The sequence below is a fragment of the Drosophila eugracilis genome, unplaced genomic scaffold, assembly GCF_018153835.1.
Source record: "Drosophila eugracilis isolate 14026-0451.02 unplaced genomic scaffold, ASM1815383v1 contig_534, whole genome shotgun sequence".
NCBI classification, from domain to species: domain Eukaryota; kingdom Metazoa; phylum Arthropoda; class Insecta; order Diptera; family Drosophilidae; genus Drosophila; species Drosophila eugracilis.
The window spans coordinates 5680-22855 of record NW_024573410.1 but is presented as its reverse complement, the minus strand read 5'-3'; the positions used below and the strand labels follow the sequence as shown (position 1 = coordinate 22855).

The window sequence follows — 17176 nt, the reverse complement described above, 5'->3', positions numbered from 1 at the left end:
AGTTGTTATTCACTTCGAACTGGTTCGCTTGCGAAGCGGTATTTGTTCGAATTTATTTAGAGAAACAACTATGTCAGTCGAGCGAGCTTTTTAAAAACATTGATATTCTGTTTATATTCGTCTACTGTATGTTTTGTTAAAATTTAATATTTTTCAAAAATGGCTGCCAAGAACGCAAGTTCCATCCAGGTGTGCATCAAGGTGCGTCCTTGCGAGTCCGGACGCACCACGATCTGGCAGGTGAAGGATGGCCGCTCCATCCACATGGTAGACAGCCACGTGGAGCCCAGTGTCTTTGGTAAGTGGACAATCTGAGTTTTGGTCCGTTTTAGCTTAATCCCATCCTCAGTTTCAGACTATGTATTCGATGGAGCCACAACCAACCAGATGGTGTTTGACCGGATGGCCAAGAACATCGTGCACGCCTGCATGCAGGGCTTCAACGGAACTATTTTTGCCTACGGCCAGACAACGTCGGGTGGGTACATGTGCTATATATATATACACCTTCCTATCCATAAATACATATATATATCGCAGGGAAGACCTATACCATGATGGGCGACGGAAAGAACCCGGGTATCGTCGTGCTGGCCGCCAAGGAAATATTCCAACAGATATCCAGTGACACGCAGCGCGACTTTCTACTTCGCGTGGGTTACATCGATATTTACAACGAGAAGATATACGACCTGTTAAACAAAAAAATCAGGACGTGAAAATCCTCGAGTCTGGGAACGCAGTAGTAAACATAAACTGCGAGGAGTGTATCATAACCAGTGAGGACGAACTCCTGCGCCTCCTCTGTACAGGCAACAAAGAACGTATGGTGCTCGAAACCAAAATGAACGAACGATCCAGCCGCTCGCATGCCATTTTTCGGATAGTGAGTGCTTATGTCCAGCTATTATTATTCATTCTTATTTCACCTTCTGCCCGGTAGGTTATTGAGTCCCGGAAATCGGATCGTAGCGACGATGACGCTGTAATTCTGAGCGTGCTGAACTTAGTAGATCTGGCTGGATCCGAAAGGGCAGATCAAACTGGTGCCCGTGGTGCTCGCCTCAAGGAGGGCGGCCATATAAACAAAAGCTTGATTTCTCTCAATAACGTTATCAAGAGCCTATCCGAGAAAGTAGAGAACAATCTTATCAACTTTCGTGAGTCCAAACTCACTCAAATCCTGCAGCCATCGCTGGGTGGCAATGCCTTAACCTCCGTCATCTGCACAATCAAGCCTTCGATCATGGAAGAGTCGCAATGTACCCTGAGCTTTGCTAAACGTGCCGAAAAGGTCAGCATTAAACCCCAGGTCAATAAAGTTCAATCCGATGGAACTATGTTGGGGCGACTAGATCGCGGGGTAAAGATGTTGCAAGAAAAGCTAGCAGAGGAGGTGCGCCAGAACAAGAGCCAGTTGATAGTGCAGGATTTGGAGCGCCGCATCAAGCGTGACATGCTTAAAATCGTTACGGCCACCTCACTGAACGACCTCCGCATTCAGAAGCGACGCCGCACTTGGACTATATCCGGATCAGAAGGTGAGAATGCATCTACTTTATTGCAAACTGTGACAGATGAATCTCGCCTGCCGCGACCATCAAAGATGTGCAATCTGCCAAAGCCAACGTTTTATCCCCACACAAACGATTCGCAACGAAGGGAGATGGCTCCCAAAACCAACAGTATTTCTCAATCTCTCAAAGAAGAATTAATCCCAACTTTAAGTAAAGAACAGAAGCTCCAAAACCTTTTGGACGAAGAGGAGGCATGCAGTATTCCTTCCGTATTCACAAATATTTCTAAAAAAGATCAGGAGTCGGTTTCACAGTAAGTAAAAATAAAAAGTGCTCTGGTGCAAGCTCCAAGGTTTCGATCTATTTTTTTATTAATTTTTTTTATAAAAGAGAAAATCAAGGTTTAAATAATAGAATAAGTAAAAAGTCTCGTATGCACACTCTTGAATGCGAAAACTCACCTCTGGCGCTAATTCACCTGAGTTGAAAATGTGGTGGAGACCGCGTCGAGCTCTTCTACTCGACTGTTTCCACGCGCAGTTTTCGCTCGCTCTTTTCGCTTTCTCGGAGCAGTCGGTTCGAAAAGGGCAAACAAGCTCCACTCAGAGCGCGCTCGCGTAGAAATCGAAAACAAAACAAACGCCAACGCAAATAGCCGTCGAGAAAAAAGTCTTTCTGGGGAGAATCTGGGAGAGGGAAGAGACGAGAGTTGTGAGCCAGTTTCGCGGATAGACTTGACTGGATGCGATGACGCCCCTGCTTCGATCGCTTTGTGGCTCTGGCATTGCGATAAGGCTGTTAGCCGATCGACAAGCCAGTTAACTGGCCAACTTCTTGATAATTTAATCGCTGGAATTCCGAAATACTCATTGTATTTGCCGCTGTCCAACAACCAGCACGCTTTTCCTCCGCCCATTATTCCCACACTCCACCGCGGATCGTCTTGGGTGATCGATGACGTCGGCCCTACTGACGATCCACCAACGTTTTAGACTGTGATGTAACGCATATAGATTGGCTAACTGAAACCGGGAGAGAGTGAGTGAGTGAGTGAGTGACTAGGGTAAAAGATCTGCATCCACCTAACCATATGGACAACTGCGGTCAAAGTAATAGCACTGAGCATTAATACGTTTATTTGCAATAATAAATAATATAAACGGAATGAAAAAATGAATTAGTTAATTTAAGCTTTACTTTCCAAAGGTAATTAAAACGTAATCTGATTACAAATCACAAAACGAAATATATACCTATTATTGAGACAACTATTGTTTTGACTGCCACTGCATGAACATATCCGTGTATCCCACACACCTCGCCTAGTGCAACTTCAACTTTAATGCCGCCAGCTGCTTCTATTTTTAGTGGCATTTTGTAAATGCCCGATTCCCTCGGATAACTCACGTTTAGTCAGGCAGCGTAAAAAGTTTTCCTATGTGGAAAAGTCTTCTAAAAGGAAAATGGTTTTTAATTTCTTCGTTTTTTACTATCCACTCGACTAACTCTTTTTTTTTAACCATTCTAGCTACGATGCCCTGCGGTTGGAGGTCTCTGCCCTTACTGAATCCAACCAAATAGCAAAGGAGGCGATAGAGAAGTACGAGGAGGAAGTGAAGAGGCTAAAGGGGACCATTGAGAAGCTGGAAATGGATAAACGCGAGGCACTAGATCTGGGGCTGCGCTTTGAGTCACATAAGACCAAGTCCAAGCAGCTGGAAACCGAACTGCTTTCGGCCCTCTCCGAGAAGGATTTAACCATTGAAGGTTTGCAAAAATCCCTGAATGAGCTTTCTCGGGATGTGTTGCGCAATAGCAAAGAGGATGATTTACGTTCCATATGTCCCGATCTTGAGTCCAACTGCGAGAGGATCTGCAGCAAGTGTCGGGAGTTGGAGCACCTGCCGATCACGGATGACTTGGGACTCGAGACGATCGCCTGCCAGTGTGATCAGCTGCGATCCGAGATTGCTGCAACGAGGACCAAATTGGAAAACGTGCAGTCAGCCTTTAGTCAGGCGAGCTGCGAGGTTACCCAAAAGACCACTGAATGCGAACGACTCTCCAGACAGGTATCGACGACCCAGGATGACTTCGGAGAACTGCAGGGCAGGTATAACTCACTGGAGCAGCAGTGGCTAGATCAACAAATGACCATCGAGACCATGCAGGCAGATTACGTTGCTATCCAGCAAAAATACCAGAAGCTTCAGGAGGAGTATGAGCAGATGGAAAAAATATCTGACGAGCAGTGCAAGCAGCTGCAGTCTGATAATACGAATTTACAAGCGGAGATTGGAAATCTTAAGGAGCGAGTTGAAGATGCTCAGCGCAAACTTTTGGAAACTGTGAATACAGAATCTTTTGTAGAAGAGTTGAACGCTCAAAACCAAGTTCTCAGGTCACAACTTAATGAATTGAAGTCGAATTTCAACAATATCCAACGGGAATACGAAAGTCTATCCAACCAACTTTTGGAAAGTGTCCTGGAGAATGATGCCCTCCGAGAGGAGCTAAAGCAGCGACCCTCAAACTTCGATGTGGAGTCCATGAAGAGTTCCGGGCTAGGTACTGAGTTCAGCGATCTGGAGCATTTGTTTGAAGTTGATAGCGATCTTATGCAGCAGTTTGTCAAGCTGATGGAGTCCATCCAACAGATCGAGCTCCATGACCATTCCGGAATTAGTCGTCTTTTTCAGAACCACCCGAGTGGATCGGGATCAAAGCGTTCTAGGACTAAAACTTTTTCTCGGGTCTCCGGAGTACATTGAGAGCGAAACCGGTAAGCAAGACTCATTTGATTCTCTTTGCTTAAAAGGCTTTCTGAAGCGCCAGAGATTTCAGATTGTGAGAATTGGTCATGAACAGGGTTTTATAGGGGAAGAAGAGCGACTCCGTGAAAAAATTTCGCAATTAAAGCAGGAAGTCGAAAATAAGACGACCCTCATTGAGGAAGACAAGGCACTTATCGGTGAGATGCGTGTAAAGATGACCGACCTAGAATCTGACCTCCTGGAAAAGAACGTTATAATAGAAAAGGTTGAGAGCTACCAGCATCAGATTGAGTTCCCTACAAAAACAAAATGACGAGATGAGTTTATTGTACAAGGAGGTCCAGGATAAAGTTACCAGAGAAACTACAGCCCCAAGCACCTCCGATAAAAAAGATCATGAGTTACATGAAGTAATGTGTCTTAAAGAATCCCTAGCAGAGTTGAGGGACAAGGTGTGTGACCTCCAGGCCAAATTGGAAATTCAATTGAAACAAATGCAGCTGAAGGATGAGAACATAGCTAAGCTGCAGATAGATATAGAGGAAATGGGTGAGCGGTGCTCATCAATGGGTGTGAGGCTTGCGGAGTTGGAGGAGAAGATCCAGCATAAACAGGATCAATTAGAGAATCAGGCGAAAGAGCTTTCCGATAACCTAAGCATTATCGAAAAACTCCAAGCAAGAAATGCGAAACTCGAAGAAGGCAGCATTTTTGCGGCAGATTCTTTGAAACTGCAGATTAAGCAGGAGCAGACAGTTGATTCTTCCGAATATAAGCAAAAAATAGAAGTTCTCGAAGAATCGTTGAAGAGGGCCCAAGAAGATATACAAATTTTGGAGAGGAAAAAGACGGATGAAATCAACAACCTGCAGTTGGACTATATGATGAAGATCGAGACGAGCGAAAATGAAAACCGAGCCAAATTCCGTACTTATAGCCTAGAGCTGGAGGAAAGTAAAGAACGACATGACAACAGTGTAGCCACTTTGAAGGAACAACTATTTCAGGCCGGGAAAGAGCTGTCTTGTGTTAGGGCTCGCTGTCAGGCAGATATGAAAAGAATTAAATCTGATCTTCAAAAGATAATTGCTCAGGCTGAGGAAGACAGGAATGGTTTAATTGCGCAGCACCAGTCCGATTTGCAAAAAATCAAAGAAACTCTGAAGCTAAAGTTGGCTGAGGTGGAAGGGGCAAATAGCTAATAATGATTCTGACTTCTTGGTGGAAATACATAATGAAGGAGCCACTCTGAAGGAGCTGTTAAGCCAAGCCGATGAAGATCGAGATAAGGCAACGGCCTTGATTGATGAGATGAGAAACAGCTGGGAGGAGATGTTAAGGAATAATAGCACCATGAAAGTTACTATTGGGGAGCTGGAAAAATCGAAATCTGACCAGGATTTGGCATTGAAAGAAGCTAAAATAGAGAAAAATCAATTACAAAAGCTGTACGAAAAGAGCCAGGAGGACCTACAAAGTCTACTAACCTCTACTAAGGCTGAGATAACCATTGAGTTCCAGGAAAAGTGTGAGCAATATCTTCAAGACTTGGATAAATTGAGACAAGAAAAGATTACCTTACAGTCGGAGATTCAGGATGCCAATGCTCAGCACTCAAGCACCCTTATGCAGCTTGAGAAAGTTCAACATGAAATGCATACTATTATCAAGCAGAAGGAGTTGGAGAACAGCAAACTAAAGGACAAACTCGAAGTTTTAACAGCCAAGATAACCGATCTGGAAAACGCTCTGAAGTCGGCTACGTCCAAGCTTCTTGACTATGATGATCTCTTTTCCGAGTACGAACGGCTAAAAATTTGCTTTTCCGAGGCCAAAGAATTGTCCGGGAACCTGGAAGAGGAAGTAGAGCTCTTGCGATCGAAAGTGCGTGATGCCCAGAATGGAGTCTCCAGCAGAGATGTACAAATTGAACAGCTTCGCTCAGAGCTACAGCATGCTATGGACGCAAAGAAAACTGCCAGTGCGTACAAATTAGCTCTGGAAAAGCAGCTCGAAGAAGTTGAGGAAAAGGCGTCAATGGAGACAGAAAAGTTTAAACGTGAGGTGAAAGAACTAAATGGTTCAATAAACGAGCTGCAACTCAAGCTTGAATCTCTGCAAGAAACAAATGGCAAATTGGCGATCGGGCAAGAAGAGCTAAAAGTACAGCTGAAGAATACCCAGAATCTGGAGAAAATGCTGGAAGAATTGGAAAAAATAAACACCGATCTCAAAGACCGGATACAAGCCAAGGACGATGAAATCAATAAAAAATCCACAGAAATAGGACTGGAACTGGAGCTAGGCCGCAGCAGAATTGAAGAACTGAACAAAGAATGCGAAACTCTGCGAACAGATCTAGTAAATTTCATTTGAATAACCTCTTTCACTTTAATTTTATATTAATCTTTTTTAGAAAACTAAAACAAATCAATTCCAGCGAGAAAAAGAAAATTATCTGCAAAATAATAATAAACAGCTGGAGGAACACCTGACCATACTTAGAGAGAAGAATGAAGAAAATGCTAGACTTGAGGCTCAGTTGATATCCAATAAGACAGCACTTGCATCCATGGAAGAAAACTCGAGTAAACACCAGTTGGCCATGGAGGCAGCTAATAACAAAAACCTTGACCTGGGTGAAAAGGTTCATGAATTGACAACGGAATGCAATATGATTCGATCAGATTTGGTAATGCTTAAGATATTCCTATTAAGGAAGATATTAACAGTATTGTTTATTAATATTTCAGCAATCAAAAGAGGCTTATTTCCAAAAGGAGAAGGAAGTGTTCCTTGCCACCATTTCTGATATATTGAAAGAGAAGAGCAACTTGGAGGCATCGGTGGATTTGCATCATAGCTCTCTTCAAACGCAATGCGAAGAGCTACGATCAACTCTGGTAATATTGAATTAATTCCGGTTTTAAAATAGAGTTTTCATTGAATCTTAACGTAGAAATTGAAGGAAGCTGATCTGCAAAATAACAGACAGCTGATGAAAGAAAAGGATGAAGCTTTTCTTAAGCTTTCATCCAATCGGGCAGCATTTATGGAAGACTTGACTAAACAAAAACTAGCCACGGTTGATGCTGTTAAAAAGAGCCTCGAGAATGAACAGAGAGTTAATGAGCTTACAAGGGACTGCGAGCACCTGAGTTCAACTCTAGTAATATTTTGGGAGTTTTGTAATTTACTATGCCATTTATAATTTTGATTTTCATTGCAGAAATCTCGTCAAAACAGTTATCAAACGGAGAGGGAGCGCATGCATGGCACCATCACCAGCCTATTAGAAGACAAACGCAGCCTTGAGGAAAAACTGTGCACTGTCACCGATATCATGAATGACCTTAAGAGTGAAGTGGCGGCTTTACAAGCTCATAAAGTGAACGGCGGCAGTGTACTTCTCGAGTCAACTTCCCCCAGCGTTTCGCCTACTTCTGGAACAATGAAAATTAGTGAGCCAAAGGTACATATAATTTTCTCAAAATCCAAGGAAAAATCTTTAAAAAATTTATTTCTCAAAAGAAATTAAATGGTCTTGAGTTTACGGTGCGGCGAAATCGACGGATCACGGCTCATGATGAGCACCGCAAGCAGTCCTGTTGGAACGGCACTCGCGATTGTGAAAATATTGCGGTTCCCGAGGGTTAGTACAGTTATATTAGCTGAGATGCATAAGAAGTAAATAGATTTTAATTACAGACAGAAATTGACATTGTGTTGAGGTGAACTGCACCTACAGACTGATTCCGAACTGGAAACAATCATAAGGAGTACAAACAACGCTTGGAATTGGTTTTATATTAAAAACACTAGCATCAAAGAGTTACAAGAGATAGTTAAAAATATATCATCTCACAGCATCACTTTCGCAACGATGAGCTGCAGGGATTTTAGGGAAACGATGGCTCCGGGAAGGTAGCCAAATAAGTCATGATGAATGTTATTCAAGTATTAGGTTTCTTTTTGTTAAGTGTTACTTGCAAAGGCTCAACCTTTTATATTTAAAGTTTGCTGTTTATATGTATATCTAAAATTATCTGTTTGGGAAAATTGCTATACAAATAGTAAGACAGCAGAAGTGATCAAAAACGAGAATTTAATTCAGCATTAGTTAAATTAATGGGTTAACATTTGCTTGAGTTTATTTATATGGAAGACTGAAAATGTGGTCTTCGTTAAATTAGATGTCCTAAATATGTTAAATAACTTATTTTGTTTCAATATAACTAAATAAACTATAAACTATTCTTTTTAAATACAAAATCTTTTTTTATATCTTATATTAAGGATGGCTTTTAACGGCTCTATTTAGAATCCGGTGTCCAACTGTTTGGCCTATCGACAAGTCGATATGCGCAAAAATTACGATGTCAGTGTTGTGCAGTGTTTTAATATATTGCTCGTTTTTTAATTTTTTTCGGTATATATCATAAATAAATACGTTATTGAAAGTATGTATTTAAAAGTCAGTATATATTAGACAGTATATTTCCTTGACTTTTCTGCGGTCACACTGACGCTGGGCAAAACAGAAAATTACGACTAAAAAGCAGCGCCCCGCGAAAAAAAGGCCATGAACTCGGCAACCAAGGTAGGTGCAAGTGCTCAGCCACATCCGCCGGCGACCACTCCCACTAAAATCGTACAACCAGAGGCCCCACGTCGGAGTCCGAAAAAGGCGGCGCGGGAGAGAGTCAAGAGTCGTTCGTTTGTCTCACTCCTGCGAGTGGGAAATTTGTTGTTCCATGTTCTCTGTGTTGACGTACGGTGGGCGGGGGGCGGTGCGTTTGTTTTGAATTTGCACGCGGTAACAACAAACTGACTCCGGATGCAAATCCGGATGCTCTTGCAGGTGGGGGAGATATTCACGGCCGCCGGACAGGCATTCAGCAGACTTGGCGATCTAACCATGCAGCTGCATCCCAACGCGGACTCGCCCTCCGGGTAAGTTTATCCTCAGTGGAGTCCCGAGATTCGGCAGACACTAATCGCTGTGTTTCTGTGTCCTTTGTTCCCTCGCCATGGCTGCAGAAAGTGGACGGACGAGGAGATCGACATGCTGCACTCGTCCATAATGCGTTTCTCTGACGACCTGACCAAGATCAGCCTGAGCATCAAGAACCGCACCGTGTAAGTGATCCTGTAATCCTGGCGAGGGAACCTATTGTCCAGTGTGTTCATGCTAACCCAACTTACCTTTGCTGATTGCAGCTCTCAGATCCGCCAAGCGCTGAAAAAGAAGGCCTTTGAGGACGCCGGCATTCCCGCCAAGCAAGTGCCCGTCCAGCAGGTGCAACATGTTCTCCAGACGCTGCCAACGCAACAGTCGCAGCAATCACCTCAGCAGCCACCTCCTCAAGTATTTAAGTCTCAGCCCATCGTGCAGCATGTGCAGCTGGTGGCACAGCCCAAGCAGATCATACTGCATCCACAGACCACCACCACGACGGGAACGACGGTGACCGTTAAGCAGTACCAGCAAATGCAAAAGGCCGCTGCGTTGGCAGCCCAGGCTGCGGCTTCCTCGACAAACAATACGCCCACCATCACGGAGAACATCATCATCCAGCACCCTACATCTACTACGGCGACAGTGGTGCAGCAGCCCCATGTAGTGTCTACCTGCTCGTCGACACAGATCGTGGTGCCCGTAGCACCGACTGTGTCCACAGTATCTACAGTTCTCTCCCCTACGGTGGTGATTGCCGACGATGTGGTTAGCACCTCCAATCCTCCAGCGACGACGGCACGGCATCACCGGCTGGGGCGCCAGCGGGCTTGAAATGCGGACCAGACGTGTCTATGACCCTCAACCGCATCAACGTGCAGGAAAACGAGGTAGACGTCGAGGAGTGCCTGCCGGCCGAGGTGGTTAAGCTGGACTTTGTCAGCGAAGAGGTGGCTGGGTGAGGCCTGAGCCCTCGGAACGGGCTAGATTTCTACTATTAGATCTCTGGCCGCATAACGAATCACGTAAATTAGAACAGACCCGCTACAAATCTAGATCGAGAACTCTTAAACAAAACGGTTGAGATGCCGCCCTAGCCCTAAGCCTAAACTGTTAAGTGTTGTCATATTTGATATACCTTGAAATCACCTTGTTCCCGGCCCGAAAGACAAATGGATTGTAAGAAATGGAAGACGAGTCTGTGGATCGACAGCCACAGAGCGTAGATATTAATTGCAAAGCGGGTATGCTGCGCCTAGACTTAAATTTATGCAAGACACAATAGTGCAAAGTATATAACGACGATCGTGTGTAAGTTGAAAGTGAATAAACGAGCATTATTTTAAGCTCCGCTGATCTCGGGGATTTTATTGGAGCTAATTAAGCCTACATGTTAGAATTTTGATTTATTCCAAGCTTAACATTCCAGTTTCGTTTAAACGAATTGCATTTTAAACTTTTTTATAAGTAAAACTGAAAAGCCTTTATGAATATGGATTCTGGAATCGGCTGCTAAACTACAGATCTATTATATTTGTTTTTATTTATTTATTTTAAATATGTTTAAATTTATTTACTGAATTGATCCAATAAATCGTAGCACAAAAATTTGCAATTTAATTAAATCAATTATTATTCAGAAGTATTTTTTCAAAAATACCGCCCAGCTCATAAATGCGTTGAATGTAGACTGCCATTCGCATGTCGGATTAAAAACCCGCATATTCAGAACGTTCAAGAAGAAGAGCAGCAAATAAAGATACGGATACAATCAACAACAACAGTTGCAAAGCAAATCCATTGTTCGGAGCGAAATGAGGCTTCATTTGCGAGTCCTTCTGGCGTTTTTCGCATTCTGCTCGGCAATCTACAGCTCACAGGCCTACAAACCGGTAGTCATTCTACATGGAATCCTGTCCGGAGCCGAATCAATGTCATCTCTGGTCCGGGAAATCGAAGAGGTTTGTTATTGGATTCCCCTTGTTATTGTTTACCATCCAAAACAATAGTGACAAGGTGAAATGCGTCACAAACAACGTAGTAAAACTGATAACCGTTTGTTTTCTGTTTGTAGTTTCATCCTGGGACTATTGTTTACAACTGCGACAAATTCAGTGGTTGGTATAGTTTGGAGAACGCCTGGCGGCAGGTTGACCAAGTAAGGGATTACCTCAACGAAGTGGGCAAGCTTCATCCGGAGGGCATTATAGTGTTAGGTAGTACATCTGCCATTATTGTTGTTCTCCTGATTCCTAATATCACTTTCAGGATACTCACAGGGCGGCCTTCTGGCCCGGGCGGCCATCCAAAGTCTGCCCGATCACAATGTGAAGACATTTATATCCCTATCTTCACCACAGGCGGGACAATATGGAAGTAAGTTAAACTCAGTGATCTCAGAACTTAAAGTCGATTCCCCTAAGAATGGCTGAGTAATGGTTATAAATATATCTATTTAGATGTAATATAAAAATGGTCCTTATCAACCGAGAATTAATGCATTACGTTTCCAAAAAAATTAATTTATATTATGTAATGTATGTTTTGAAACTTGCAGTGAGGTTAGTTTTTTACCAGAGATTTTCATAGTTTTAGGCTAAATATAGCGCATAAAAAAATAATACTCTCTAAAATGTAGCTTCGCTTTTTGTCTCGATTTGTGTTCTGATTTTTGATAGTACATATTTATATTAAGATTAATATATGATAATAATTAAATAAATGTCTTATTTCAGCTAGCTTCCTGCATCTGATATTTCCCGATTTGGCGGCAAAGACGGCTTTTGAATTGTTCTACTCACGAGTGGGTCAGCACACTTCGGTAGGTGGCTACTGGAATGATCCTCAGAGGCAGGAGCTATACATGAAGTACAGCGAATTCCTCCCTCTGATTAACAATGAGAAGAAGACCTCCAATTCCACATCCTTTAAGATGGGTATGGTGCGGCTCAATAGGTTGGTGATGATAGGCGGGCCTAACGACGATGTGATCACCCCCTGGCAATCCAGGTAAGAATTAAGTTATGTGTTATATTATGAAATTTAATATCTGTTGTATTATTTCAGCCACTTTAGTTACTACGATGAAAATATGGATGTGATTCCATTCATCAAACGAAAGATTTTCACTACCGACTCCATCGGCATAAAGACTCTGCAGGAGGGTGGGAAGCTCATCATTGTGATTAAACCACATGTTCACCATCTTGCCTGGCACACTCGGAAGGATGTCATCCACGAAGTGATAATGCCATATCTGGACTGAACAAATAACCAATAGAACATTCATAATAGCACTGAAGCGATCAAAGGGCTGTGATCGAAATGGCGGAGAAAAGCTCGCTCTCATCAATAAGCATTATTGTGAAGTTGCTACCTGGCTGACAGGCTACTCAAATGATCTTTTATCGGTAATTTAGCTATAGATTGTTTACAATCCCTGTAGATTTCAGGGGAGATTTATACAAATTGATTAGATATTATATATATTATTTAGGTAAATATGAGTAAAGTTAAGTGGTTGATATGATACTGGAAATTTAATAATAGTTTTTTCACTGTTTCTTGAGAAAAATAAAATATATTTTATCTTAATTCAAACAATTTCATACTTTAAAGGGGTTAGTTTGAATATAAATTAAAAGAATAACTAAAAGATTAAACGACAAATCTTTCTTTAATTGAAAACTTGTTTAAAGCTTATGGTTTTAATTAATTTTAAAATGATTCAGCTCCTATAATTCAAATATTCCAAGAATCCCGCACTTTTAGTATTAAGTAGTATAAATATTTAATAAATAAAGCGACCTGGTAACACTTAAAACTCTGGCGAAATAAGGCGCAAAGTCGCGGTTTATTTTGGGGGTTTTAAAGAGAGACATCATGGAAGACACCGCTGGAGCAGAACTAGATGTGGACAACGTGATCCGCATCATGGTGGCCACCGACAATCATCTGGGCTATGGCGAAAAGGATGCTGTGCGCGGAGAGGACAGTTTCACAGCCTTCGAAGAGATCCTGGAAATGGCGGTTTCCGAGGATGTGGACATGATTCTGTTGGGCGGGGACCTTTTTCACGATGCCGTACCCAGCCAGAATTCCATGCACAAGTAAGTAGAGATTACGATGCATCTTTTCCATTGCAATTTCCGGATTCCCCACCAGATGCATTGAACTCCTGCGTCGCTATACTTTCGGAGATCGTCCCGTTTCCCTGGAGATCCTCAGCGATCAGGCGCAGTGTTTCCATAATGCTGTCAACCAGTCTGTGAATTACGAGGATCCCAATCTAAATATTGCCATTCCAGTGTTTTCCATTCATGGTAATCACGACGATCCCAGTGGTTTTGGTCGCCTTAGTTCCCTGGATCTGCTAAGCACCTCGGGACTAGTCAACTACTTTGGCCGCTGGACCGATCTTAGCCAGGTGGAAATCAGCCCCGTCCTAATGCGCAAGGGCGAGAGCCAGTTGGCTCTATACGGACTTAGTCACATCCATGACGGGCGGCTGGCCAGGCTCATCAAGGACTTCAAGGTCAAGTTTAACTGCCCCGAGAAGGCAGCTGAATGTGAAGCCGGCAATGAGTCGAAAGTGGAGGATGACTGGTTCCACCTTCTTGTTGTGCATCAGAATCGAGCTGATCGGGGACCAAAAAACTATTTGCCCGAGGATTTGCTGCCGTCGTTTCTGCATTTGGTGATCTGGGGTCATGAACACGACTGCCGCATCGAACCGGAGGAGAATGCTAAAAAGCATTTCTATGTCTCCCAGCCAGGCTCCTCGGTGCCCACTTCATTGTCTGAGGGCGAGGCTAAGAAGAAGCACGTCGGCCTCCTTGAAATCTACAAGGGAAAATTCAAACTCCATCCGCTTCCGTTGCGGACCGTCCGACCCTTCGTTTTCGAATCTGTCGTACTCCCCGATATGGCCGATGAACTAGGACTAGACGAAGGCGATGCCTCTAACAAAGTCTTTCAATTTGCAAAGGATCGTGTGGAGGACATGCTCCAGCGGGCAACCTCCCAACATACCGGTCATCCCAGGCAGCCCACGTTGCCGCTTATCCGGCTGCGCCTTCTTTACACAGATGAGTCCTGCATGTTCAACACCATTAGATTTAGTCAGATGTTCAGCACGCGGGTGGCCAATGTGCAGGATGTGGTGCAGTTCAGCAAACTTATCAAGCGTACCAAGACGGAGACTGTAAATCTGGACAAGGAGGCCCTGCGACGCGCACTAGTAAGTATTGAAAGATGAAAAGATCTACAATGTTAGGACATCTTCATATCATGGAGAATTTATATTAAGCTAAATTTTCCCATTATTATGTATTTAAGGAGGCAGATAATGCCACTCGCGTGGAGGAGTTGGTGGACCGTTATTTCGAAGAGGCCAAGTCGAATAAGCCTCTAAAGCTATTCCACTCCAAGGCACTGGCAGAGATGACTTATCGACTGGTGGAGCGAAGAGATGCTGAGGCAGCAGAAAATATTGTCAAGCAAGTTGCCGTCGAATCGCAAGTATCTCTATTTAAACAAATTTTTTTAACCAGGTTCTACAAGGAAAAGGCCGTGGATCATCTAATGGAATCCATGCCCAACGATGAGAACGTTGACGACGAGTTGGCGGGCTTTAGGGTGCGCCACAAGCATGAGGATCTGTTAAAAATGCTTGATGCCCAGGGCGTGAAAGTAAAGGGAGAAAATAAGTCCCCATCGGTTTTGAGCAGCGAAGCGAACTCATCTATAGCACCCGCGACGGGAAGAGGGCGTGGCAAAGGACGTGGTGCTGCACGAGGACGTGCCACTGCCTCAACAGCCGCACGGAGCAAAGCCCAGCTAGATGTAAGCGTAAATAATACGGTTTGTATAAGTTTAAAAGAAACTAATTAAAGATTCTAATGTTATAATCTTTTACTTTGATTAGAGGGCACCGGCGAAACAACAAACCCTTCTGAGCAGCGTTAGAGGAACTCGTAATGTTGCCAGCTATGTTATATCCGATGATTCCGATTAATTGTTATTATAGAGCCCCATTTAAGTTGAATAAATTGGAGCTTTCTTTTATATAACCTCTAAGTACATTTCAATATCGTTTATTATTTGGGTTTCATTCTCAGGGTTCAGGCAACTGCATAATAGATTAGCCTAAAACTTAAGGGCTATGTTAAGGTGAACGGCTTTTGTCGGGCTGCACTTGGCCCGACTATATGTGGATCGGTTAGTCTTTGGTAGCTTAGCTGCTTCAGGACTCCGCCGCATAACGGCAGAGATTTCTCCAGACCCCGACCAAACACTGCGCACACGCGTTACTGCTGGTGGTACTCGTAGTAGTAGCGATAAGGGTCCACCGATGAGCTGCCACCGGCGGCGCTCACGCCCACGCCACCGGCTCCAGCCCCACCGCTCGTCTTTGACACTGGCCGGATAACATATGTATTGCGCCTAAGGGGGATTTAATATTAGAGTATGATAATCCATATTTAACCGAACCGGTTGGAAGACAGGACTCACCTGTTGTGCTCTCCGGCGTGAACCTGGAAGCTGGTCTCTTCGCTGTGGTCGTGCGAAAAGAGCTTTTTAAGCGCTATGATTCCGGCAATAGTCAAAGCCACCTTGCTGATGACAAGAGCTTTGCCAGCGATTGCCGCTAGAGCCTTGAGACCCAAAGGACCAGCGATTCCCATGGCGGTGAGTAGGGCAGCCACAACGTACTTGATATGGCCCCCATCCTTGTGCTTCTTTTTCTTATGTCCGTGCCCGTGGCCACGACCCACCGCATTCTCCTCTTCAATGCCTGTGCCTCCGTCCATATCGATCTTGAGCGTATGCGTCCGCATGAGCTTGTCCGCCTTGGAGAGAAGGGCTCGGTCGATGGGTCCCATGTTGCCAAACTGACGGGCATCCGTCAGGGAGCCCAAGATACTCTCCGTTTCGCTCTGGTTTTGCTTTTCCAGCACCAGACCATCCACAATCTTAATGGAATCCTGATCCAGTGCTCGACTGAGAGCGTGAAGAGCTTTCTGCTTTAGGCAGCCTATAAAGTCATTTTTGTCTTGGCAATCGTCGTAAACCCTCCTCACTAGCGCCATTTCAGGACCAAACCCCCATCCTGAGCTCCAATCACTCAGGCTGGAGGCGGGCGTATCCACAGTGCTGTGACGTCTTCTTCGTGGAGCTACTGCCGTTGAGACGGAGGCTACGAACGCCAGGAGCAGAAGCCATTCGAGCCGCTTCATGGTGAATTCCTTGCTAATGGTTGCGGCTATCCAGGGACCTAAACTTAAGAGGGTCTTCGATAGCTTATATCCACGTCCACTTGCCGGCAATCTGGGGATGCTACTGCAGCGAAATCGCTGGGCGGGCAGAGCTTTTATAAATTGCGATCGGAGATTGCGGCGCACTCAGACGGAAAGAACTGGCGTGTTCGATGGGACGCAGACAGATGTTGGCGCTTGGACCTGGGGATGGTGATGGAACAGTAGCTACTCGGAGGGCAATTAGCACTGGCCATATTTCGTTATGCGTTCGACCGACTCTCCATGTCTTAGTCGCTGACATGTTTTCGTTACCCAACCACGGATGGATGCTTATCCATGATTTTTAGATCCCGCGATCAACGCCAGAGACTTGCCAGAAAGTGCCACTTTTCGATTTCTATAAGCGTATAGGATATGTGTTTGGTAGTCAATATATATGTCATGGATTCAGATCCTATTTTTATTTATTTCATTTTACTCAGTTTTTTATTTTTAGAAGATAACTAGAATATTTAGCTAATAAAGAAAAGATAAATAAAATAGGAAAATAATGATTTTTCATAATCTTTCTGTATAAATTATATGTTTTGCACTTTGAATAATTATCCTCTTTATATCATAAGAATATATATGTTCCATATCATAAGTTATAGACTTTTATTACCTTTC

At 43.8% G+C, this 17176-nt stretch overlaps 5 protein-coding genes across 5 annotated transcripts; 4 read left to right on the top strand and 1 right to left on the bottom strand.

Moving 5' to 3' along the window:
• The first annotated feature begins 43 nt into the window (after positions 1-43).
• Positions 44-8324, top strand: LOC108112193 (kinesin-like protein KIN-7O). Its single transcript, XM_041819297.1, is given in 14 exon segments — positions 44-298; positions 356-478; positions 541-699; positions 702-886; positions 944-1830; positions 3046-4225; positions 4227-4519; positions 4575-5472; positions 5546-6652; positions 6708-6983; positions 7045-7194; positions 7251-7460; positions 7521-7943; positions 8000-8324. Coding segments are annotated over 13 exon segments (5916 nt in total). The 5' UTR covers positions 44-159; the 3' UTR covers positions 7830-7943; positions 8000-8324.
• Positions 8325-8803: 479 nt separating this feature from the next.
• Positions 8804-10594, top strand: LOC108111314. The gene is given in 5 exon segments (XM_017220712.2): positions 8804-8891; positions 9153-9244; positions 9332-9430; positions 9512-10047; positions 10050-10594. Coding segments are annotated over 5 exon segments (906 nt in total). The 5' UTR covers positions 8804-8873; the 3' UTR covers positions 10211-10594.
• A 401-nt stretch (positions 10595-10995) lies between these two features.
• LOC108112400 (lysosomal thioesterase PPT2 homolog) lies at positions 10996-12780 on the top strand. The gene is made up of 5 exons (XM_017222245.2): positions 10996-11209; positions 11323-11464; positions 11517-11624; positions 11984-12257; positions 12315-12780. Exons 1-5 carry the CDS (start codon positions 11063-11065, stop codon positions 12511-12513), a joined length of 870 nt encoding a protein of 289 aa, XP_017077734.2. The 5' UTR covers positions 10996-11062; the 3' UTR covers positions 12514-12780.
• A 347-nt stretch (positions 12781-13127) lies between these two features.
• LOC108112389 (double-strand break repair protein MRE11) lies at positions 13128-15326 on the top strand. The gene is made up of 5 exons (XM_017222233.2): positions 13128-13357; positions 13413-14487; positions 14586-14746; positions 14801-15110; positions 15175-15326. The coding sequence occupies exons 1-5, from the start codon at positions 13131-13133 to the stop codon at positions 15262-15264; spliced, it is 1863 nt and encodes a 620-aa protein (XP_017077722.2). The 5' UTR covers positions 13128-13130; the 3' UTR covers positions 15265-15326.
• Positions 15327-15556: 230 nt separating this feature from the next.
• LOC108111655 lies at positions 15557-16486 on the bottom strand. Its single transcript, XM_017221189.2, has 2 exons — positions 15762-16486; positions 15557-15692 (listed from the first exon to the last, which is right to left on the bottom strand). Exons 1-2 carry the CDS (start codon positions 16484-16486, stop codon positions 15557-15559), a joined length of 861 nt encoding a protein of 286 aa, XP_017076678.2.
• Positions 16487-17176: the final 690 nt, after the last annotated feature.